The sequence below is a fragment of the Anomaloglossus baeobatrachus genome, chromosome 3 (genome assembly GCF_048569485.1).
Source record: "Anomaloglossus baeobatrachus isolate aAnoBae1 chromosome 3, aAnoBae1.hap1, whole genome shotgun sequence".
Taxonomy (NCBI): Eukaryota; Metazoa; Chordata; class Amphibia; order Anura; family Aromobatidae; genus Anomaloglossus; species Anomaloglossus baeobatrachus.
Genome location: NC_134355.1, coordinates 279,877,154 through 279,903,107, shown reverse-complemented (window position 1 = coordinate 279,903,107; position 25,954 = coordinate 279,877,154). Strand labels below are relative to the sequence as shown.

The following is a 25,954-nucleotide window of genomic DNA, read 5'->3' as shown; positions in this document are numbered from 1 at the left end:
AATGGAGCCTGGAACCACAGGTTATTAGTAGGAGCTGTGATTGGTTGCTATAGGAACTAAAGACATTCATTAGTATAAGAAGCTTATATGTGAGGTAATAAGATGTTGGTGGGTAGACTGATAGAGAGAGACAGACAGGGAAACAGAGACGGGGAAACCGACAGACCTGGAGACAGACAGACCTGGAGACAGACAGACCTGGAGACAGACAGACCTGGAGACAGACAGACCTGGAGACAGACAGACCTGGAGACAGACAGACCTGGAGACAGACAGACCTGGAGACAGACAGACCTGGAGACAGACAGACCTGGAAACAGACAGACCTGGAAACAGACAGACCTGGAAACAGACAGACCTGGAAACAGACAGACTGAGCACGTTACTTGGCCAATTTAGTTAAATCTGTGTGGAATATCTGTGGTGTTGAAATATATGTTGTGAAATGCTTCTATTAGCTTAGTTTTTACCTTTTAATAATTACATTTCTATCTATTTGTTTTGTGGTTTTTGTGTGCAGAAATTAAATTTTTGTTAATACATTCTATTTTGTTAACAACAGTTATTAACCCAGGCGAAGCCGGGTAGTACAGCTAGTGATATTATAAAAGGTGACCATACCCCTTAGCTCTGGGCTGACAGCTAGATCTCCTGACTTCCACATATACGTCAATTCATTTTTTTAGGTGAGTCTTCATGTGTTTTGATGTGAAAGAGCGGAGTAAGACACTCCTAGAAACATCTGGCTAATACTTTATCTCCTGGGAGGACAAAGGTATTTAACTACAAATGTCCATTTACTCAGACGATATCTACTCAAGCTTTCCCAGAAAGCCACCAGTGAAGCCTATAATTAAAAACTCCTTCAGTGATAAACTCTCCATAATCAAAAGTTCACTTTATTAAAAAATCTTAAAAGCAGAAATTGCCATTCAAACAATTCAATCCACTGATCAAAAGCCAACGCGTTTTGGCAAAGGTGCCTTAGTCATGTTCTTCATGAAAGGGAATTGGACAGCCGACTCATCATCCCCTCCACATTATGATGCTTCCTTTGCAATAGGTGAAGTATTTTGGATACATACAAGTGATCCAAATGTTTTTTTGTAAAAAAAAATGGCAGAAAATAAAAAAATAACAACAACTAAGTTCATGAGAGCGCAGAACAATTCTGTGATCTGTGAAACTAGCCTGTAAATACATTACATGCTTATTTTATGGTAGATGTTACACTTTTACTACAACATTGGCTGTGATACATTGTGCAAAGATTGCAAAGTACCACTGCTATATTGCAGCATAACGCAGATGAATGGGGTCGCACGGCGACCTGGAAGATACAATGACAAGCAAATTTTAAATAGTCGGACCAAGTCAGAGTTTTATTTAACTTGCTCAGTCACATAATCCATATTGTAGTGTATATGTTTTCCTCTAGCATGATACATAGTGGGTACTGTTTAATATTAGATGTAGGATATGATGATAGGTGAAGCTTTACAAAAGTGAAACGTAGCAAAAATGGGGGACAACGTTATGTGTTTTAGAATCTTACACGTAACGTTTAGTGATGAGTGAGCACGACCACGCTTGGGTGCCCATTATGCGTGAAGGACAGTCGTAAGCATAGTCCCACCCATGATGTCATGGATCCGCCCACCAATCAGCCCATGGACTAACCCATTGTTCAACCCACCGGCCAATGGACATATCCGAACATGCCTACTACAGAGCTAACCATGCCCCATACCCTAGTTTATATACGTTGTAGCTCTGACGAAATAAAGATCTCTTGGGCCATTTTGATAAGGCACTGGCCTCCTAAGCCAGTGATTGTGGGTTCAAGTCCCATCAGGGGTGTTTGCTCATCTCTGAAATAACAAATGGCCTGTTTAATCTTCCTACCAGCTTGTTTGCTTGTGAATTTGATCTTGCAAAAATTCTCCAAAAAAGAAAGATCTCTTGGGCAATTCTCTGATTAAGGAGAGACTTCACATTTGACTCTTTGGTGTTAATTCTTCCACGCATACACTTGATCAATACGAATTAGTTCAGGAGCACGCAACTACTGAACATTGGAGTATTCAAAATAACAGTGCTCACGCATAAAAATAACTACAATTAGATGCAAATTCAAGGCATATTTTTTAGTTTTTAAAAACAGACCTAACAATACTCAATGGGGTCCCTCTGCTCCTGTTTACATAACTGATGCAATGAACCTTAGTCCATTTCCCATGTCCTAAAAGGACATGTCTGAACAGAGATACACAGAGCCTTAGCTATAATTCATACAAATCAGAAGCTTCTAAAGAAGCCATTCAAAACTAAAAACAAACCATCACTATAAGGCTATGTCCGCACGCTGCATTCTGGATTTGTCAAAAAAAATGCACCCCCTGGCAGACTTGACAAAATGTAAACACTACGTTTGACAAAAAAACACGGTAAAAACACATGCGTTTGGACTGCGTTTTTGGACAGTGCATTTTTAAAGGAGAAGTAGAATATGATAGGATTTGATAGATAAGTAGAATACATAGATAGAGGGATATATAGAAAAAATAGATAGCATGACTGCCCGCAAACAGCAGACAGAGACAGAGCCATGCCATGAGAATGAACTAGGGTGAACCTCTGAGGTCAGTGCCAGGACACAGGCAGTAGTGCGGGGCCCCGCAGTTGTGATGTCAGTGTAGCGCCCCTACGGTCATGCTACTAAGAACTGCAACCTGGTTCCTGGAGTCCTAGCTCTGGCTAAACCCGCACAAATCTAAAACACTCACACAACCCTGAACCACAAGAGGGTTGGCCGTCCTATGGTGTAAAGCCTGTCCAGGAAGTGGAGGTTGCCTAGGAGGTATAAATCCAACCCTCCTATAGCTAGGTCCCTAGAGGGAAGGGGAAGGGGTTGGTGAGTGAAGTGGAGGAGAAAATCAGACAAGTCCAGACAGAGCCAGAGAGAGGTGAAGGAAGAAGGAGGACACCCAGCTGGGTGTCAGGTCTGGGTGCGAGGCCTGAGGATCATCGCATGATGCACAGGGGAGAAGAAGCTGGCTGCGGGGTCTGCAGGGGACTCTGACAGAGCTGTGCAAGAGAAGTGCACGGAGGGGGCCATAGCCAGGCTACACAGACAGAGGCGGAACAAAGGGAACCAGGAATCTGTCCCGAGCACCAGGGTAATGTAACCTGTGAGTAAATCTTGAGCAAAAACTCCCTGTTTCACTAGGACTTTGCCTGTTTGGATTCCTTTCAGCCTGCACCTCATTCAGCACCATGGTAACCAGAAGTGTGTGTGTCTGTTTCCTGCATTGTGTACCTCATCAAACACCAAGAGGTCTCATGGTCTGTTCCTGCACTGTCCCCCTCATCCAACACATAGAGGACACTGGGGTTTACCCTACCTGCGGAGGGGGTTAACACACTTGCTGCTGATTCCATCAGCCCCAGTCCCTCATAAGCAGCAGCAGCGGCACCTATTCCCTTGTCGACTACCGCAGGTGGTGTCAGGAACATTAATTTCATTATCCCTTGTAAATAGCCCCTGCCAAATCATTAAGCGTCCCCAGGGCACGGGACCGGGCAACGGCCACCCGAAGTGACATTCCCGTTTGCAACCGCCCGGGACAGAGTACCCCCTTCCCTGGGCGACTCAGCTTAAATTGGCATCACGAACAGGATATGGACAAGGCCCGTTAACACGGGTGATGTATGCCTTAAGAACTGTATTTAATGGACTGTTTGTATAAAGACTGTCACCATCTTGAATGCTGAAAACATCTGCTGCGCCATCACTGTGGCCCAAAAGAGCGTGAAACTGCAAAAGCGTGCAAACGTAAGCCCCACCCACAAGTCCTGTAAGCGCGGGCGTAAGTCGGCAGTAACTGGACCCGGAAGCTCCCAGTGTGCCCCAGTCCTCGCGAGAGTGGTGGAAAATAATTGAGGGGGACTGACGGGATGGAGGCGCAGAGAGACGGCGACAGCCCAGAAATTGCAGCGTCTGGCGCAGTGGCACCGAACATGCCAAGTGCCCTGCCACTAAAGGAGGGCGTCCAGGACCAGGGAGCCGGGACCGGTTCCCATAGCTGCACCAGTTGTGCGACTCACCGGAGTGAGCCAGCAGGAACTGCTCCTTGCATCAGTCACCATGGACAACACAAGGAACTCTGGGTAGTGCAGCACCATGACTAGAGGTGGCACCAGGGATCCAGGTGTTTTGGGTGGCGGGTCAAGGGGAGGGGACTAGGGAAAAAGGACTGTCGCAAGAAGGGACTGCAGTAGAGCGGGCTACAACCGGTAGCATTTCCAGGTGTTCTAATATTGGCCACTCAGTTGCCACGTTCGAAGTAATGTGCCTATGTTATGCATATGTGTTATTTCTTTTTCAGCCCGAGGACGTGCTGTGTTTAATCAAGGGGGAATATAGCACCCCTGTGATCATGCTACTAAGATTTGCAACCTGGTTCCTGGAGTCCTAGCTCTGGCTAAACCCGCACACACCTAAAACACTCACACAACACTGAACCACAAGAGGGTTGGCCATCCTATGGTGTAAAGCCTGTCCAGGAAGTGGAGGTTGCCTAGGATGTGTAAATCCAACCCTCCTGTAGCTAGGTCCCTAGAGGGAAGGGGAGGGGTTGGTGAGTGAAATGGAGGAGAAAATCAGACAAGTCCAGACAGAGCCAGAGAGAGGGGAAGGAAGGAGGAGGACACCCGGCTGGGTGTCAGGTCCGGGTGCGAGGCCTGAAGATCATCGCACAATGCACAGGGGAGAAGAAGCGGGCTGCGGGGTCTGCAGGGCACTCTGACAGAGCTGTGGAAGAGAAGTGCACAGAGGGGGCCATAGCCAGGCTACACAGACAAAAGGAATCTGTCCCCAGCACCAGGGGAGTGTAACCTGTGAGTAAATCTTCAGTAAAGACTCCCTGTTTCACTTGGACTTTGTCTGTCTTGATTCCTTTCAGCCTGCACCTCATTCAGCACCACGGTAACCAGAGCAGTGTGTGTCCCTGTTTCCTGCATTGTGTACCTCATCCAACACCAAGAGGTCTCAATCTGTTTCTGCACGGTCCCCCTCGTCCAGCACCTGGAGGACACTAGGGTTTACCCTACCTGCGTAGGGGGTTAACACACTTGCTGTTGATTCCATCAGCCCCATTCCCTCACAAGCAGCAGTGGCGGCACCTATTACCTTGCCGCACTACTGCAGGTGGCGTCACGAACATTAATTTCATTATCCCTTGTAAATAGCCCCTGCCATTTCATTAAGCGTCCCCAGGGCACGGGACTGGGCAATGGCCATCCGAAGTGACATTCCTGTTTTCAACCGCCCGAGACCGAGTACCTCCTTCGCTGGGTGACACATCAGAGCTTCACCCGAGTTCACTGTCATCCTGCGGCCTGATTTGCGGTCACAGGTGAAGGACTCGCCTGTGGCTGCGGGTAACTTGAGTCAGGTCACTGCTAATCGTGCGACTCGCTTCAGTTGCTACGTGAAGCGGTCGTGCTCTATGGCCGCTTGCTGTCAGCTTCCGATGTAGCAGCGCTGAAAGCGTTGTGGGACCTCGTGTGGATTACATCAGACTTGGAGGGGTGTTTGGGGGGTTAATAAAGTGGTAAAAGAGGGTGTTTTTTTGTCTTTTATTCCAAATAAAAGGATTTTTGGGTGTATGTGTTTATTTACTTTCACTTACAGATTAATCATGGGGGGGTGTCTCAAGACCCCTGCCATGATTAATCTAGGACTTGGTGGCAGCTATGGGCTCCCATTAACTCTTTATTACCCTGATTACCACTGCACCAGGGCAATTCGGGAATTGTTGGGCAAGTTCCTGGGATTGTCGCATCTAATGGATGCGGCAATTCCGGGCAGCTTGGGCTGATATTGTTAGGCTGGGGGGCAGCCTAAAAATGATAGGCCTCACCAGTCTGAGCATACCAGCCCTCAGCTGTGTGGCTTTATCTTGGCTGGGTATCAATTGGGGGGACCGCACGTCTTTTCTTTTTATTATTTATTTAATTATTGTACTGCATATAGACGCGCCCACTGGCGGCTGTGATTGGTTGCAGTGAGACAGATGTCAATCAGCATGGGGGCTCATCTGACTGCAACCAATCATAGGTGGGGGAAGCAGTGAATATGAGATGAGGAGAAGCTGCAGGAGCAGCATGACAGCTGTGCAGCGCCGTGCCGGTGATCGGTGAGTATGAATAAGAGAGAGAGAGAAAGAGAGAAAGAGAGAGACAGAGAGAGAGACAGAGAGAGACACAGAGAGAGACACAGAGAGAGACACAGAGAGAGACAGAGAGAGAGACAGAGAGAGAGACAGAGAGAGAGACAGAGAGAGAGACAGAGAGAGAGACAGAGCGAGAGAGAGAGAAAGAAATAAAAAGAGAAAGACAAAAGAAAAATAAGCAACATGCGCATGGAAATTTTTGATTTATCATAGACTTTGCTAGCGAAGCACAACGCATGCATTTTGTCATTGACACGGTGCAGTTTAAAATGCAGCCAAAACACAGGAAAAAAGCACACGTGAGCACATAGCCCAAGGGTTCAGTCCATCTGTGTATAAAATCTGAGAGTGCAATGCTATAATAAGAGATAGATACAAGTACATAGATAGATAAATTGATGTGAAACATATATAATGTTCAGGTGCAAAAAAGAAGCCATATTGCACACGCAGATGTGAGTGAACCCTAATAGACTTTTTTTACATTCTTAGACTACATGGCACAAGTGTTTCCTTGGCTGCCACCAACTAGAAAACAGATAAGTGACATTATATAGTACCTCTTGAGGAAAGAAGGGTCCCAAAATCGAATAACATATCATGGAGCTAAAGTTTAGGGAGGCAGCAGAAATCATCGTTAGGATTTGATTGCTAGATAGTTTGCGTCTACTGTTGGTGTCGCTTTCCGGCATGAGGTCAGTGCTCTCAGACATGTCGTTATCTAGAATTAAAACACAAAGAAATAAGATGTCAGAATAAACTTGGAATTATTAAATACAGGAATGGAGATAAATATCTATCAAATAAATGCCTCCTCCGTGTCCCCCGAACCATTCATTGGCTAAGGAAATGAGGTTGCGAAAGCTGGCATGTCACAGTTTTGGCCACTTGTTTTAAGCATAGACTAGCAAGAAACAGTGGAAATCATCCAAGAATGACTGCTGGAGGTTTGAAAGGGAATCTGTCAGCAGATTTTTCTAAGGATAGCATGCTGTAGGGATTAAAACACTGAATTCAGTAATGTGTCACTTACCAGGCTGTATGCCGTACTTTACTCATGATGAAGGTTTTATCAGCAGGACAGTATCACTGCCAGGACTACAGGACTTATGAGCAGATGTCTGACTACACCTTCTCCTCTGATGACTACCTCATTGTCAATATACAATGTACACAGAAAGCTGTGGTGTCGGTGTGGTTGGCTTTCTGAGCTTTGTTACATGCTACATCTATAAACTCTGATTGTATCTCAACTGCTGCTCCCAGTAAACTAAAGGGTGCTTTACACGCTGCGATATCGCTAACAATATATCGTCGAGGTCACGTCGTTAGTGACGCACATTTGGTGCCGTTAGCGACATCGCAGCGTGTGACACCAAGGAGCGACGATCAACGATCGCAAAAGCGTCAAATATCACTGATCGTTGACAAGTCGCGCCTTTTTATAATATCGTTGGTGGTGCATGCCGCTGGTTGTTCATCGTTCCTGCGGCGTCACACATCTCTATGTGTGACGCCGCAGGAACGACAAACATCTCCTTATCTACATCCACTGTCAATGAGGAAGGAAGGAGGTGGGAGGCATGTTCCAGCCGCTCATCTCCGCCCCTCCTCTGCTATTGGGCGGCCGCTTAGTGACGCCGCAGTGACGTCGCTATGACGCCTAACGCACCTCCCTCATGAAGGAGGGATCGTTCGGCGGTCACAGCGACGTCGCTGCAAAGGTATGTGCGTGTGACACTGACATAGCAATAATGTTCGCTACGGCAGCGATTACCAAATGTCGCACGAACGACGGGGGCGGGTGCTATCGCGCACGACATCACTAGCTGTCGCTAGCGATGTCGCAGCGGGTAAAGCACCCTTAAGTGATACATCTTTGCAACCAGGGCCTCTTACTACATTATGCTGCTCTCTGATGAGGTAGCAAAAACCTGAAAACCAGATTCCCACATTTACATTCATAAGACTTTATTTCTAATAAAAAATTGGACTCTAATCCAAATTTTAAATTCCTGATCCCCGCTTCTTTCAAGAGTATTATTTGGACAAATATTGCCCATACTATAGTAGGAGGCCTCAGTAACAATACCTATGGAAAAACATGCCTAAAATCTATTTGTGGATACATCAAGGTTTTGCTATTTTTTTTGCTGTTGCTTATCATCATCATCATCATCATCATCATCATCATCATCATCATCATCATCATTACTATTATTATAAAAACTAGTGGATTTTTAATGTATTTTGGGCGAATGCTCCAGCTCCGCCTCATCATGCCCTCACAAAGTAGGCAACAAAGCACTTAGTGGATTGTGAGGCAAAGGAGCAGTGTGCTACACCATGAGCTGGGTCAGTATCAGATTCCCCATTAAGGATACATACAAGACTGTTGGACATCCACTGATCATATACATAATGTATTGGCTGGTGGGGCTTCCATACATGGCTCAGACCTGATTACTGCAGGTTTACTCTATTATTTATATATGCACCTCTCTGATGCTACAACTGCAGAGTCAAGTTACTGTTGTGTGACATATGGTCCATGTTAAGCAACACCATTGTTCCAAATGTCATTGTACGTTGTCAACGTGTTTCCAGGTTTGTAACGTTAAATGGAACCTATCAGCAGGTTTTTGGACTATAAACTAGAGGCAGTGCCCTAATGGCACTGTGATCCTGATTAAAAGCATACCTTTAGATAAAAAATCCCAGGCTGGCTTGCTGAGTAATCAGTGCTCACAGGTTCCATAAAGATGTCATTTGTGTAAGGGCTTGAGCATCGGGGTCAAAGCTTGTAGCTCGGGTCTCCTTTAAACAATCCTGCCCTCTGCCTTGACTCGCTTTTGTTTATTTAAATTTTGTGCCACCGTCATTATTGCAGTACTTTGGTGACATGGAACTTGAAGGCTTCAATAACAATGCCAAAGGCAGCGCATCTACATACCGCGGTCTCCGGTGCCATTTTATTGAAGACACCTGAGTGAATTCGTGGACGAAAGATTCTGCCTTTCTGAGATCAAAAAAACTTTACTGGTCTTGGAGTTTATGGACCCTAGAATTGTAGTCCATAGTAATCGCATTACTGCTAATTTTATGACAACTAATCCATTCTTCTATCCCCTCAAATCATGCCCGGTGGTTCTAGACCAACTCCAGGATCTGGTGGAAGAGGAGCTAATAGAATTAAAGAACATTAGGAAGGAAACCCCTATGAATGATATCCTGTCACCCATTGCACGCCTAGCCTTACATACCCTTAAGAATAAAAAGGATCTTATGATACGCCAAGCAGATAAAGGGAGTACTATAGTAATTCTAAATACAGGTCTAGGCAAAAAATTAAATCTTATAGATAGGGAAAATCTAAAATGTTTACAGAGACTTATCAGGGGACCCAACTACAGTATATAACGATTTACAATTAAAGATTCTGGAGGAGGGCTTGTCAATGGGAGTTTTAAATAATAACCTGATGTATTATTTGCACGTATGTCACCCAGTGATTCCTATATACCGCTCACTTCATAAAGTCCACAAAGATATTTTCCCTCCCCCCTTTGAAACCAATAGTCTCAGGTATAGGATCTTTTTACCAGAAAAAGACATGTGCAGCTAACAGGCACAGGTGGATCAGAGATCAAAGATCCACCTGCGCCTGCTAAATACTTAGATCGCGCTATCAAAATCTGACAGCGTAAAATAAATGGCAGCAATGAGGACTTCCCTGTCTCCATTGACGGCCCAGTGTCATGATGACATGGCTCCATGGTGTTGCTATGGTAGCGCGGGGTCAACTGTTGACCCATGACACTACCATGACCCACTTCCTGTGAGAGCCAACACAGTGCCTGCATTTTCGCCAATCAGAATGATGCCGCAGGATCGCTCTGATCAGCATAAGCGATTGGAGAATACAGCAATAAAGTCGCCTAGGACTAGTAAAATTGTTGAAAACAAAAAAAAAGTTTTAAGAAATGAAAAACAAAAAAAAAAAAAACAAAAAAAACAAAAAGGATCAAATCACCCCCCTTTTCACCCCATTGAAAATAAAACAAACAATGAAAAATAAAAAACTTACACATATTTGGTATCGACGCTTTCAGAAATGCCCGTTCTATCATAATATCTAATGTATAAAGCTGAGTGTACGTGTGTGTGTGTGTGTGTGTGTGTGTGTGTGTGTGTGTGTGTGTGCACCGTTGCATTTACAATCACAAAATTTTGCACAGACACCCTATATGACTCAGGGAACATCATAGACTAATGTTTGGGTGGGAAAATTTAACCCCGCACTTTACACTTACTCTCCAAAAATCATAAATCTATTAAACTGAATGGAGGTGGGAGCTACAGGCTATAAATAGCAACTGTCAGTGGTTGCTATAGGAACAAAATAAACTGTTAGTATAAGAAGCTTATGTGTGAGGCAATAAGATGTCGGTGGGGAGACGGATAGAGAGAGAGCGAAAGAGAGAAAGAGACAGAGAGACACAGACAGACACAGACAGAGACAGCCCTGGAAAGAGGCAGAGATAAACGGCCAAAGAGAGACCTGGAAAGAGACAGACCGGGCAGAGAGACAGACCGGGCAGAGAGACAGACCGGGCAGAGAGACAGACCGGGCAGAGAGACAGACCGGGCAGAGAGACAGACCGGGCAGAGAGACAGACCGGGCAGAGAGACAGACCGGGCAGAGAGACAGACCGGGCAGAGAGACAGACCGGGCAGAGAGACAGACCGGACAGAGAGACAGACCGGACAGAGAGACAGACCGGACAGAGAGACAGACCGGGCAGAGAGACAGACCGGGCAGAGAGACAGACCGGGCAAAGAGACAGACCGGGCAAAGAGACAGACCGGGCAAAGAGACAGACCGGGCAAAGAGACAGACCGGGCAAAGAGACAGACCGGGCAAAGAGACAGACCGGGCAAAGAGACAGACCGGGCAAAGAGACAGACCGGGCAAAGAAAGAAACAGCCAGACACACACAGAGACAGACACAGAGCGACACACAGACAGAGACTGGGAGAGAGACAGAGAGAAGGTTACTATCCCGGGCAATGCCGGGTACTACAGCTACTCAAATATAAAACCAATTAATCTGATTTGTACAGGGTGTAGCGAGAACAATAATTGCAAACATCACAATTACGATTTTTTTGGTCGCCGCAACATTGCATAAAATGCAATAACAGGTGATCAAAATGTCTCATCTATGCAAAAAGTTATTATTTTAGTAGAAACACCAGGTCAAGACACAAATAATAAGCCACCACTGAGCACCAGATCCCGAAAAATGAGAACGCTACAGGTCTCGGAAAATGGCGACAAAAGCGCAATTCTGTTTTTGGACAAACGACTGATTTTTTTTTTCCCCTCTTAGATAAAAGTAAAAAGTATATATGTTTGGTATCTATGAACTCATACCAACATGAAACATCATACTGACACATCAGTTTTACCATACAATGAACGTGGTAAAAAAAAAAAGACTAGAAAAACAATTGTACATTTGCACTTTTTTTTGCAATTTCCCCGCACTTGGAATTTTTTTCCCATTTCCAGTACACTACATGGTAGAACTAATGGTTTTATTCAAAAGGACAACTCGTCCTGCAATAAACAAGCCCTCATATAGCTATATTGACAGAAAAATAAAAAGATAAAGATAATAGATAAATGTAGATATAGATAAACAGAGTGACAGACAAACGGAATAAGGGCTCATGCGCACGTAACTGCTGAATATTCTGCAGTGATTTGACAGCACATGTGCGCGTCAAACCGCTGCAGAAACACTGCAAATGGATGCAGTTTTTTTGTACAAAAAAAGCCGATTTCATGTGCTCGGGATGCTGCCCCCACCATAGACAGAGTGGGAGCTGCATCCATAGCGCACAAATTAAATGACATGCTCATTTTATGAACGCACGGATTTGGGTCAAAATTTTAGCACCCAAATCGCTGCGTTCATAAAAGCATTGTGCGCACGTATCATGCACAATCTACATAGACTGTGCAGGGGACGCAGGACGCATGCATTTACACTGCAGTGCAATACACAGCGTAAATGCATGTAATTACGCAACGTGCGCACAAGCCCTTACACCCTTTGGAGCTTACTGGACAGCTTTTCATGATTAAATAAATAAATTAAAATAATGACATGGGGACCCCCTATTTTTAATACCCAGCCAAGGGTAAGAAGACAGCTGCGGTTGGTATTATTAGGCTGGGTAGGTCCATTGTTATTGGGCCCTTCCCAGCCAAAAAATACCAACCGCAGCCGCTGTCCCTCTTTCACCAATTTATTAGTCATCCAAGTTGCCATTTGTTGGGAGGGTTATGCAATCATGTGTATATATCTGTCTATCTAGCCATAGCGAACATGTATTTCTATTATGTAGCTCTATAGCAATCACTGATGTCCAAAAACGCATCGTAAATGTGGCAAAATTTCTGCATTCAAATACTCAATGCGTGCACATAGCAGTCAAAGAGAGCTAACACCAGGGCTTCCACTATAGTTAGGTCTATTGTGTCCCACCATAGACACGTATTTTTTTTTTATTTTTTTTTAAAGGATAGGAGATATTATATATATATATATATATATATATATATATATACATATATATACACATATATATATATATATATATATATATATATATTATACATACATACATACATACACACGCAGGCTTAGACTGGTCCACAGTGGAACAGTTTAACCCCTTAACGACCGCGGGCCGTAAAATTACGTCCTAAATGACATAATCTTACTGCCCGCGGTCCTCCGGCGGCAGCATGCCGCGATCGGCACACATCTCAGCTGATTTTCACAGCTGAGATGTGTGCCTGCTAGGCACGAGCAGAATCGTTATCTGCTCGTGCCGATTAACCCCTTATAATGGCGCTGTCAATACATGACAGCGCCATTATAAGCGCAATCGCGGTAAAGTTTTACTTACCGCCGAAACCGGAAGTCACTTGACGCGATCACGTGACTCCCGATAGTTGTCATGGTAGTACAGGGTCATGTGATGACTCCTGTACTACACATGAATTGGTTTCACTTTCGCTGTGCCCGAGGCACAGCAAAAGAGAAAGACAGCGTATCTGCTGTTTACAGCCTTCCAGCTGTGATCAGCAGATACTGCAGAGCGATCGGAATGCTGATCGCAATAGCCCCCTAGGGGGACTAGTAAAATAAAAAAAAAAAGTAAAAAAATAAGTTTTAAAAAATTAAAAAAAAACAAAAAAACCTAAAAGTTCAAATCACCCCCCATTCGCCCCATTGAAAATTAAAGGGTTAAAAAAATAAAAAATATACACACATTTGGTATCGCCGCGTTTAGAAACGCCCGATCTATCAAAATATAAAATCAATTAATCTGATCAGTAAACGGCGTAGCGGCAAAAAAATTCCAAACGCCAAAACGACGTTTTTTTGTCGCCACAACTTTTGCGCAAAATGCAATAAGAGGCGATCAAAACGTAGCATCTGCGCAAAAATGGTACCGTTAAAAACGTCAGCTCGAGACGCAAAAAATAAGCCGTCATTGAGCCTAAGATCCCGAAAAATGAGAACGCTACGGGTCACGGAATATGGCGTAAAACGTGCGCCACTTTTTTCGGACAAACTTCCGATTTTTTTTTAACCCCTAATATAAAAGTAAACCTATACATGTTTGGTGTCTACGAACTCGCACTGACCTGAGGCATCACACCCACACATCAGTTTTACCATATAGTGAACACAGTGAATAAAATATCTCAAAAACCATAGTGCTATCGCACTTTTTTTGCAATTTTTCAGCATTTGGAATTTTTTTGCCATTTTCTAGTACACAATATGGTAAAACTGATGGTTTCATTTAAAAGTACAGCTCGTTCCGCAAAAAATGAGCCCTCACATGACCATATTGACTGAAAAATAAAAAAGTTACGTCTTTCAGAAAAAGAATGGCGAAAAAAAAAAACGGAAAGCGAAAAATCGGCCGGTCGTGAAAGGGTTAAACCCCCGGTAGGCCCCTGTGCAGGAGTGGTCCCCCTGTATGAGCAGTTATTGGCACAATACAATTGATTCACTATGTACAGACAATACCAGCATCTCATTCATTTTACAAACCATTTAGTTTATTATATAGAAGCAGAGACAAATTTGTGGGACATACTAAAAAGAATGATGAAAAGGAATAAATAAAAAGAATGAAGATAATAACTTATTAGGTGTATATTATGTAGATGTATAAAAGGTTTCTTGGGCAAGTTAGACATGGAATGAACATGAAATATCTGTAGATAATAGGAGAATGAATGCATATGGCATATAACCAGGTGTATATTATGTTACCTGAGCATTATAGGTGTGGAATGATCATGAAATATCTGTAGATAATAGGAGAATGAATGCATATGGCATATAACCAGGTGTATATTATGTTACCTGAGCATTATAGGTGTGGAATGATTATGAAATATCTGTAGATAATAGGAGAATGAATGCATATGGCATATAACCAGGTGTATATTATGTTACCTGAGCATTATAGGTGTGGAATGATTATGAAATATCTGTAGATAATAGGAGAATGAATGCATATGGCATATAACCAGGTGTCTATTATGTTACCTGAGCATTATAGGTGTGGAATGATCATGAAATATCTGTAGATAATAGGAGAATGAATGCATATGGCATATAACCAGGTGTATATTATGTTACCTGAGCATTATAGGTGTGGAATGATCATGAAATATCTGTAGATAATAGGAGAATGAACACATATGGCATATAACCAGGTGTATATTATGTTACCTGAGCATTATAGGTGTGGAATGATCATGAAATATCTGTAGATAATAGGAGAATGAATGCATATGGCATATAACCAGGTGTATATTATGTTACCTGAGCATTCTAGGTGTGGAATGATCATGAAATATCTGTAGATAATAGGAGAATGAATGCATATGGCATATAACCAGGTGTATATTATGTTACCTGAGCATTATAGGTGTGGAATGATCATGAAATATCTGTAGATAATAGGAGAATGAACACATATGGCATATAACCAGGTGTATATTATGTTACCTGAGCATTATAGGTGTGGACTGATCATGAAATATCTGTAGATTACAGGAGAATGAGCGCATATGGCATATAACCAGGTGTATATTATGTTACCTGAGCATTATAGGTGTGGAATGATCATGAAATATCTGTAGATAATAGGAGAATGAACGCATATGGCATATAACCAGGTGTATATTATGTTACCTGAGCATTATAGGTGTGGAATGATCATGAAATATCTGTAGATAATAGGAGAATGAATGCATATGGCATATAACCAGGTGTATATTACGTTACCTGAGCATTATAGGTGTGGAATGATCATGAAATATCTGTAGATAATAGGAGAATGAACGCATATGGCATATAACCAGGTGTATATTATGTTACCTGAGCATTATAGGTGTGGAATGATCATGAAATATCTGTAGATAATAGGAGAATGAACGCATATGGCATATAACCAGGTGTATATTATGTTACCTGAGCATTATAGGTGTGGAATGATCATGAAATATCTGTAGATAATAGGAGAATGAATGCATATGGCATATAACCAGGTGTATATTACGTTACCTGAGCATTATAGGTGTGGAATGATCATGAAATATCTGTAGATTACAGGAGAATGAGCGCATATGGCATATAACCAGGTGTATATTATGTTACCTGAGCATTATAGGTGTGGAATGATCATGAAATATCTGTAGATTACAGGAGAATGAGCGCATATGGCATATAACCAGGTGTATATTATGTTACCTGATCATTATAGGTGCGGAATGATCATGAAATATCTGTAGATAATAGGAGAATGAATGCATATGGCATATAACCAGGTGTATATTATGTTACCTGAGCATTATAGGTGTGGAATGATTATGAAATATCTGTAGATAATAGGAGAATGAATGCATATGGCATATAACCAGGTGTATATTATGTTACCTGAGCATTATAGGTGTGGAATGATCATGAAATATCTGTAGATAATAGGAGAATGAATGCATATGGCATATAACCAGGTGTATATTATGTTACCTGAGCATTATAGGTGTGGAATGATCATGAAATATCTGTAGATAATAGGAGAATGAATGCATATGGCATATAACCAGGTGTATATTATGTTACCTGAGCATTATAGGTGTGGAATGATCATGAAATATCTGTAGATAATAGGAGAATGAACACATATGGCATATAACCAGGTGTATATTATGTTACCTGAGCATTATAGGTGTGGAATGATCATGAAATATCTGTAGATAATAGGAGAATGAATGCATATGGCATATAACCAGGTGTATATTATGTTACCTGAGCATTATAGGTGTGGAATGATCATGAAATATCTGTAGATAATAGGAGAATGAATGCATATGGCATATAACCAGGTGTATATTATGTTACCTGAGCATTATAGGTGTGGAATGATCATGAAATATCTGTAGATAATAGGAGAATGAACACATATGGCATATAACCAGGTGTATATTATGTTACCTGAGCATTATAGGTGTGGACTGATCATGAAATATCTGTAGATTACAGGAGAATGAGCGCATATGGCATATAACCAGGTGTATATTATGTTACCTGAGCATTATAGGTGTGGAATGATCATGAAATATCTGTAGATTACAGGAGAATGAGCGCATATGGCATATAACCAGGTGTATATTATGTTACCTGATCATTATAGGTGCGGAATGATCATGAAATATCTGTAGATAATAGGAGAATGAATGCATATGGCATATAACCAGGTGTATATTATGTTACCTGAGCATTATAGGTGTGGAATGATTATGAAATATCTGTAGATAATAGGAGAATGAATGCATATGGCATATAACCAGGTGTATATTATGTTACCTGAGCATTATAGGTGTGGAATGATCATGAAATATCTGTAGATAATAGGAGAATGAACACATATGGCATATAACCAGGTGTATATTATGTTACCTGAGCATTATAGGTGTGGACTGATCATGAAATATCTGTAGATTACAGGAGAATGAGCGCATATGGCATATAACCAGGTGTATATTATGTTACCTGAGCATTATAGGTGTGGAATGATCATGAAATATCTGTAGATTACAGGAGAATGAGCGCATATGGCATATAACCAGGTGTATATTATGTTACCTGATCATTATAGGTGCGGAATGATCATGAAATATCTGTAGATAATAGGAGAATGAATGCATATGGCATATAACCAGGTGTATATTATGTTACCTGAGCATTATAGGTGTGGAATGATTATGAAATATCTGTAGATAATAGGAGAATGAATGCATATGGCATATAACCAGGTGTATATTATGTTACCTGAGCATTATAGGTGTGGAATGATCATGAAATATCTGTAGATAATAGGAGAATGAATGCATATGGCATATAACCAGGTGTATATTATGTTACCTGAGCATTATAGGTGTGGAATGATCATGAAATATCTGTAGATAATAGGAGAATGAATGCATATGGCATATAACCAGGTGTATATTATGTTACCTGAGCATTATAGGTGTGGAATGATCATGAAATATCTGTAGATAATAGGAGAATGAACACATATGGCATATAACCAGGTGTATATTATGTTACCTGAGCATTATAGGTGTGGAATGATCATGAAATATCTGTAGATAATAGGAGAATGAATGCATATGGCATATAACCAGGTGTATATTATGTTACCTGAGCATTATAGGTGTGGAATGATCATGAAATATCTGTAGATAATAGGAGAATGAATGCATATGGCATATAACCAGGTGTATATTATGTTACCTGAGCATTATAGGTGTGGAATGATCATGAAATATCTGTAGATAATAGGAGAATGAACACATATGGCATATAACCAGGTGTATATTATGTTACCTGAGCATTATAGGTGTGGACTGATCATGAAATATCTGTAGATTACAGGAGAATGAGCGCATATGGCATATAACCAGGTGTATATTATGTTACCTGAGCATTATAGGTGTGGAATGATCATGAAATATCTGTAGATAATAGGAGAATGAACACATATGGCATATAACCAGGTGTATATTATGTTACCTGAGCATTATAGGTGTGGAATGATCATGAAATATCTGTAGATAATAGGAGAATGAACGCATATGGCATATAACCAGGTGTATATTATGTTACCTGAGCATTATAGGTGTGGAATGATCATGAAATATCTGTAGATAATAGGAGAATGAATGCATATGGCATATAACCAGGTGTATATTACGTTACCTGAGCATTATAGGTGTGGAATGATCATGAAATATCTGTAGATAATAGGAGAATGAACGCATATGGCATATAACCAGGTGTATATTATGTTACCTGAGCATTATAGGTGTGGAATGATCATGAAATATCTGTAGATAATAGGAGAATGAACGCATATGGCATATAACCAGGTGTATATTATGTTACCTGAGCATTATAGGTGTGGAATGATCATGAAATATCTGTAGATAATAGGAGAATGAATGCATATGGCATATAACCAGGTGTATATTACGTTACCTGAGCATTATAGGTGTGGAATGATCATGAAATATCTGTAGATTACAGGAGAATGAGCGCATATGGCATATAACCAGGTGTATATTATGTTACCTGAGCATTATAGGTGTGGAATGATCATGAAATATCTGTAGATTACAGGAGAATGAATGCATATGGCATATAACCAGGTGTATATTATGTTACCTGATCATTATAGGTGCGGAATGATCATGAAATATCTGTAGATAATAGGAGAATGAATGCATATGGCATATAACCAGGTGTATATTATGTTACCTGAGCATTATAGGTGTGGAATGATCATGAAATATCTGTAGATAATAGGAGAATGAATGCATATGGCATATAACCAGGTATATATTACGTTACCTGAGCATTATAGGTGTGGAATGATCATGAAATATCTGTAGATAATAGGAGAATGAATGCATATGGCATATAACCAGGTATATATTACGTTACCTGAGCATTATAGGTGTGGAATGATTATGAAATATCTGTAGATAATAGGAGAATGAACGCATATGCCATATAACCAGGTATATATTATGTTACCTGAGCATTATAGGTGTGGAATGATCATGAAATATCTGTAGATTACAGGAGAATGAGCGCATATGGCATATAACCAGGTGTATATTATGTTACCTGAGCATTATAGGTGTGGAATGATCATGAAATATCTGTAGATTACAGGAGAATGAGCGCATATGGCATATAACCAGGTGTATATTACGTTACCTGAGCATTATAGGTGTGGAATGATCATGAAATATCTGTAGATTACAGGAGAATGAGCGCATATGGCATATAACCAGGTGTATATTATGTTACCTGAGCATTATAGGTGTGGAATGATTATGAAATATCTGTAGATAATAGGAGAATGAACGCATATGCCATATAACCAGGTATATATTATGTTACCTGAGCATTATAGGTGTGGAATGATCATGAAATATCTGTAGATTACAGGAGAATGAGCGCATATGGCATATAACCAGGTGTATATTATGTTACCTGAGCATTATAGGTGTGGAATGATCATGAAATATCTGTAGATTACAGGAGAATGAGCGCATATGGCATATAACCAGGTGTATATTACGTTACCTGAGCATTATAGGTGTGGAATGATCATGAAATATCTGTAGATTACAGGAGAATGAGCGCATATGGCATATAACCAGGTGTATATTACGTTACCTGAGCATTATTGGTGTGGAATGATCATGAAATATCTGTAGATTACAGGAGAATGAACGCATATGGCATATAACCAGGTGTATATTATGTTACCTGAGCATTATTGGTGTGGAATGATCATGAAATATCTGTAGATAATAGAAGAATGAACACATATGGCATATAACCAGGTGTATATTATGTTACCTGAGCATTATAGCTGTGGAATGATCATGAAATATCTGTAGATAATAGGAGAATGGACGCATATGGCATATAATCAGGTGTATATTATGTTACCTGAGCATTCTAGGTGTGGAATGATCATGAAATATCTGTAGATAATAGGAGAATGAACGCATATGGCATATAACCAGGTGTATATTATGTTACCTGAGCATTATAGGTGTGGAATGATCATGAAATATCTGTAGATTACAGGAGAATGAACACATATGGCATATAACCAGGTGTATATTATGTTACCTGAGCATTATAGGTGTGGAATGATCATGAAATATCTGTAGATAATAGGAGAATGAACGCATATGGCATATAACCAGGTGTATATTATGTTACCTGAGCATTATAGGTGTGGAATGATCATGAAATATCTGTAGATAATAGGAGAATGAACACATATGGCATATAACCAGGTGTATATTATGTTACCTGAGCATTATAGGTGTGGAATGATCATGAAATATCTGTAGATAATAGGAGAATGAACACATATGGCATATAACCAGGTGTATATTATGTTACCTCAGCATTATAGGTGTGGAATGACCATGAAATATCTGTAGATAATAGGAGAATGAATGCATATGGCATATAACCAGGTATATATTATGTTACCTGAGCATTATAGGTGTGGAATGATCATGAAATATCTGTAGATAATAGGAGAATGAATGCATATGGCATATAACCAGGTGTATATTATGTTACCTGAGCATTATAGGTGTGGAATGATCATGAAATATCTGTAGATTACAGGAGAATGAATGCATATGCCATATAACCAGGTGTATATTATGTTACCTGAGCATTATAGGTGTGGAATGATCATGAAATATCTGTAGATAATAGGAGAATGAATGCATATGGCATATAACCAGGTGTATATTATGTTACCTGAGCATTATAGGTGTGGAATGATTATGAAATATCTGTAGATAATAGGAGAATGAATGCATATGGCATATAACCAGGTGTATATTATGTTACCTGAGCATTATAGGTGTGGAATGATTATGAAATATATGTAGATAATAGGAGAATGAGCGCATATGGCATATAACCAGGTGTATATTATGTTACCTGAGCATTATAGATGTGGAATGATCATGAAATATCTGTAGATAATAGGAGAATGAGCGCATATGGCATATAACCAGGTGTCTATTATGTTACCTGAGCATTATAGGTGTGGAATGATTATGAAATATCTGTAGATAATAGGATAATAGGAGAATGAACACATATGGCATATAACCAGGTGTATATTATGTTACCTGAGCATTATAGGTGTGGAATGATCATGAAATATCTGTAGATAATAGGAGAATGAATGCATATGGCATATAACCAGGTGTATATTATGTTACCTGAGCATTATAGATGTGGAATGATCATGAAATATCTGTAGATAATAGGAGAATGAATGCATATGCCATATAACCAGGTGTATATTATGTTACCTGAGCATTATAGGTGTGGAATGATCATGAAATATCTGTAGATAATAGGAGAATGAATGCATATGCCATATAACCAGGTGTATATTATGTTACCTGAGCATTATAGGTGTGGAATGATCATGAAATATCTGTAGATTACAGGAGAATGAACGCATATGGCATATAACCAGGTGTATATTATGTTACCTGAGCATTATTGGTGTGGAATGATCATGAAATATCTGTAGATAATAGGAGAATGAATGCATATGGCATATAACCAGGTGTATATTATGTTACCTGAGCATTATAGGTGTGGAATGATCATGAAATATCTGTAGATTACAGGAGAATGAGCGCATATGGCATATAACCAGGTGTATATTACGTTACCTGAGCATCATAGGTGTGGAATGATCATGAAATATCTGTAGATTACAGGAGAATGAGCGCATATGGCATATAACCAGGTGTATATTACGTTACCTGAGCATTATTGGTGTGGAATGATCATGAAATATCTGTAGATTACAGGAGAATGAACACATATGGCATATAACTAGGTGTATATTACGTTACCTGAGCATTATTGGTGTGGAATGATCATGAAATATCTGTAGATAATAGGAGAATGAACGCATATGGCATATAACCAGGTGTATATTATGTTACCTGAGCATTATAGGTGTCGAGTGATCATGAAATATATGTAGATAATAGGAGAATGAATGCATATGGCATATAACCAGGTGTATATTATGTTACCTGAGCATTATAGGTGTGGAGTGATCATGAAATATATGTAGATAATAGGAGAATGAATGCATATGGCATTTAACCAGGTGTATATTATGTTACCTGAGAATTATAGGTGTGGAATGATCATGAAATATCTGTAGATAATAGGAGAATGAATGCATATGGCATATAACCAGGTGTATATTATGTTACCTGAGCATTATAGGTGTGGAGTGATCATGAAATATCTGTAGATAATAGGAGAATGAATGCATATGGCATATAACCAGGTGTATATTATGTTACCTGAGCATTATAGGTTTTTTACCGCTGGTGCGGTAATCTTTCAGACCCTGTGGAATTTTCTTAAAACAATTACGTTTTCCAGTGCGCACAGGGCCTAAGGCTGACAGTTTGCAGCTCTTGATCTTCCCAGTTGCGGGAGCAGGCTGCTGTTTTAACAACCGGCTCCATCGAACTGAGGGGAACCGGGCGAGTCCCAGCCCTGGCTACGGGATGCGACAAATGGCGAAAAGAGTCCAATTCTCTTGTTTTACACTGCTTAAATAAAAGTATACATGTTTGTTATCTAAAAACTGGTTCTTACCTGAGGCATCATACTGCCATGTCAGTTTTACCATGTAGTGAACATGGTTAATAAAACACCCAAAGTCAATTGTGAAATTGCACTTGTGTTTGCAATTTCATTGCACTTGGATTTTCTACCCCATTTTCCTGTATAGTATATGGTAAAATGAATCATTTCATTCAAAAGTACAAGTCATCCCACAAAAAAAGAAGCCTTATATATCTATATTGACATAAAAAATAAAAATATTATTGAAGAAGGTGACCGAAAAACGAAAATTCAAAGCAAAAATCGCCAGGGGTGAGGGGAATAACCCCCTAAATGCTGTAATAAATAGCATTCTCGGCATTTAGGTGGATGCGACCGCTGCCATGATGACCAGTCATGACAACTTCTCAGTCACTCAGCTGGAGAATGCCTGGTATACCATGCTAAATGCATGATATGTGAGGCAAAGTGTCAGCTGCAAGTGTAGCTCTGACATATAATCCATTGCAATGCTGGTAAATTGCAATGGATTATATCAGCAGTCAAACTAATAAAAGGTGATGTCTCATAAAGGGAGTAAGTAAAAAAGTAAAAAAAAAATAAAAAATAAAGAGCAAATAAAATTTCAAAAAATTTAATACCAGTTAATACATATTTTTAAGTAAAAAAATAATTAAACAATAAATGTACACATTTTTGTTATCGCCACATTTGTAACGACTCACTGTTTACAACTGTCACACTAGTTTACCCCTTCAGTGAACACAGTAAAAATTAAAAACTGGAAAAACAATATGCTTTATTCATCATATCACCAAAAAAAAGTGTAATCAAACGTGATCGAAACATTGTTACATGTAAATAAAAATTTTATCTGCGGAAACATCATCTTATTCTGCAAAAATGCAAGCTGTCACATAGTTCCATCAGTGAAAAATGTAGAAGGCTACAGCACTTAGAACACAACAATGCATAAACAATTCCTTTTCCCTATAAAATTGTTTTAAAGTTGTTAAAGCGCCAAATAAAAAAATATATAATATATGTAATAGTGGTATCACTTTAATCGCAGTGACCCGAATAATAAAGTTGTGTTATCACTTTTATGACGTGGTAAACAGCGTAAGCAAAAACCCTGAATTTCTGGTCCTTCTATATTCTGCCTCACAAAAAGTGAAATAGAAAAAAATATTATGTGGCCCAAAATGGTATCAATGAAACCTCCCAACTTATCCTGCCAAAATCATGACGGTCAGTAGAAATATATAAAACTCTAACATTCCAGGTTTGGTGATGTATAACCTTTATTAATTAAAGGTTGAGAAGATAGTGTATTAATTCTAACAACATATCATCAGAAGAAGCTAAATTGTCAAAGATTGAAATGTTATTGTTAATATCAAGGTTGAAAATTATTTATTTCTTAACAATAAATAAATGAATTACAACAAAAATGATAGGATCAAAGAAGAAGGTGAAAGATAAAATAAAGACAAATAAAATACACCTCTTTCTTGTATTTGGATTGCTGCTGGTAATTTCAATTAACCATGGATGTTGGCTTATTAGAAGTAAAAATCTAAACCTAACACAAGTATGAAATACTGCGCTACAATCAATGGGATGGACCTGACAAAAGGACAAAGATTTCCAAGTTAAACACAGACTGTTCTTGTCACAGACTTAGCTAAATACAAACCTAAATATACACAGACTTATGTTTTTATTTAGCTAATTTTTGGATGCAATCAAGTCTGTGACAGTCTGTTTTTAAGTTTGAAATCTTTGTCCTTTTGTCAGGTCCATCCCATTGATTGTAGCGCGGTATTTCATACATGTTAGGCCTGCAACACACATCCGTATAAAACGTGCGTGTTTGGTCCGTTTCCGTATATACCGGAGACACGGCCAAACGTGCACCAATGTTATTTAATGTTTGAGGACACATGTGCGTTTTTCATTAAGGTCCGTGTGTCCGTGTGCGTGCTACGTTTGTGTCTCCGTTTTGCACGGAAGCATGTCCGTTTTCAGCACACAGCACGGGCCCAATGAAAGTCAATGGATCTGTGCGCACGTCCGAGTGACACGGTCGCATCTCTGTTCCCTGTACGTTTTGTGCTTTTTTCATGTGATGTCGGTCTTTTTTCTTTTTCTGTTTCGTTCTCTCCCTCAGTCCGTCAGTCGGTCTCTCTGTCTTATCTGTCCCTCTCGCTGTCTGTCAGTCAGTTCCCCCCCTCTCTCATACTTACCGTTCCCCGATCTCCGGCGCGGTGCTGCACTGCTGTTATAAAAGCTCCGGCGGCTTTTACTATTTTGAAAATGCCGGACGCTCATTAAACAATCTCGTATTCCTTGCTTTCACTGCCCACAGGCGCCTGTGATTGGTTGCAGTCACACACGCCCACCACGCTGAGTGACAGCTGTGTCACTGCACCCAATCACAGCCGCCGGTGGGCGTGTCTATACTGTGCAGTAAAATAAATAAATAATTAAAAAAAAACGGCGTACGGTCCCCCCCCTATTTTAATACCAGCCAGAAAAAGCCATATGGCTGAAGACTGGTATTCTCAGGATGGGGAGCCCCACGTTATGGGGAGCCCCCCAGCCTAACAATATCAGTCAGCAGCCGACCAGAATTGCCGCATACATTAAATGCGACAGTTCTGGGGCTGTACCCGGCTCTTCCCGATTTACCCTGGTGCGTTGGCAAATCGGAGTAATAAGGAGTTAATGGCAGCCCATAGCTGCCACTAAATCCTAGATTAATCATGTCAGACGCCTGGGTGCAGTGAGACAGCTGTCACTCAGCGTGGTGGGCGTGTGTGACTGCAACCAATCACAGGCGCCTGTGGGCGGGGAAAGCAGGGAATACGAGATTGATTAATG

At 40.5% G+C, this 25,954-nt stretch overlaps 2 protein-coding genes across 2 annotated transcripts in view; one reads left to right on the top strand and one right to left on the bottom strand.

Moving 5' to 3' along the window:
• The window catches only part of RPS12 (ribosomal protein S12), a 338,406-nt gene that overhangs the window by 189,771 nt on the left and 122,681 nt on the right, over positions 1–25,954 (top strand). The gene's annotated exons all lie outside the window — the stretch shown is intronic.
• The window catches only part of SLC18B1 (solute carrier family 18 member B1), a 144,729-nt gene that overhangs the window by 85,965 nt on the left and 32,810 nt on the right, over positions 1–25,954 (bottom strand). Inside the window, exon 2 of the mRNA XM_075338262.1 lies at positions 6,797–6,957. Coding sequence (XP_075194377.1) covers positions 6,797–6,949 — 153 coding nt within the window. The 5' untranslated portion in view covers positions 6,950–6,957. The remainder of the gene's footprint in view (positions 1–6,796; positions 6,958–25,954) is intronic.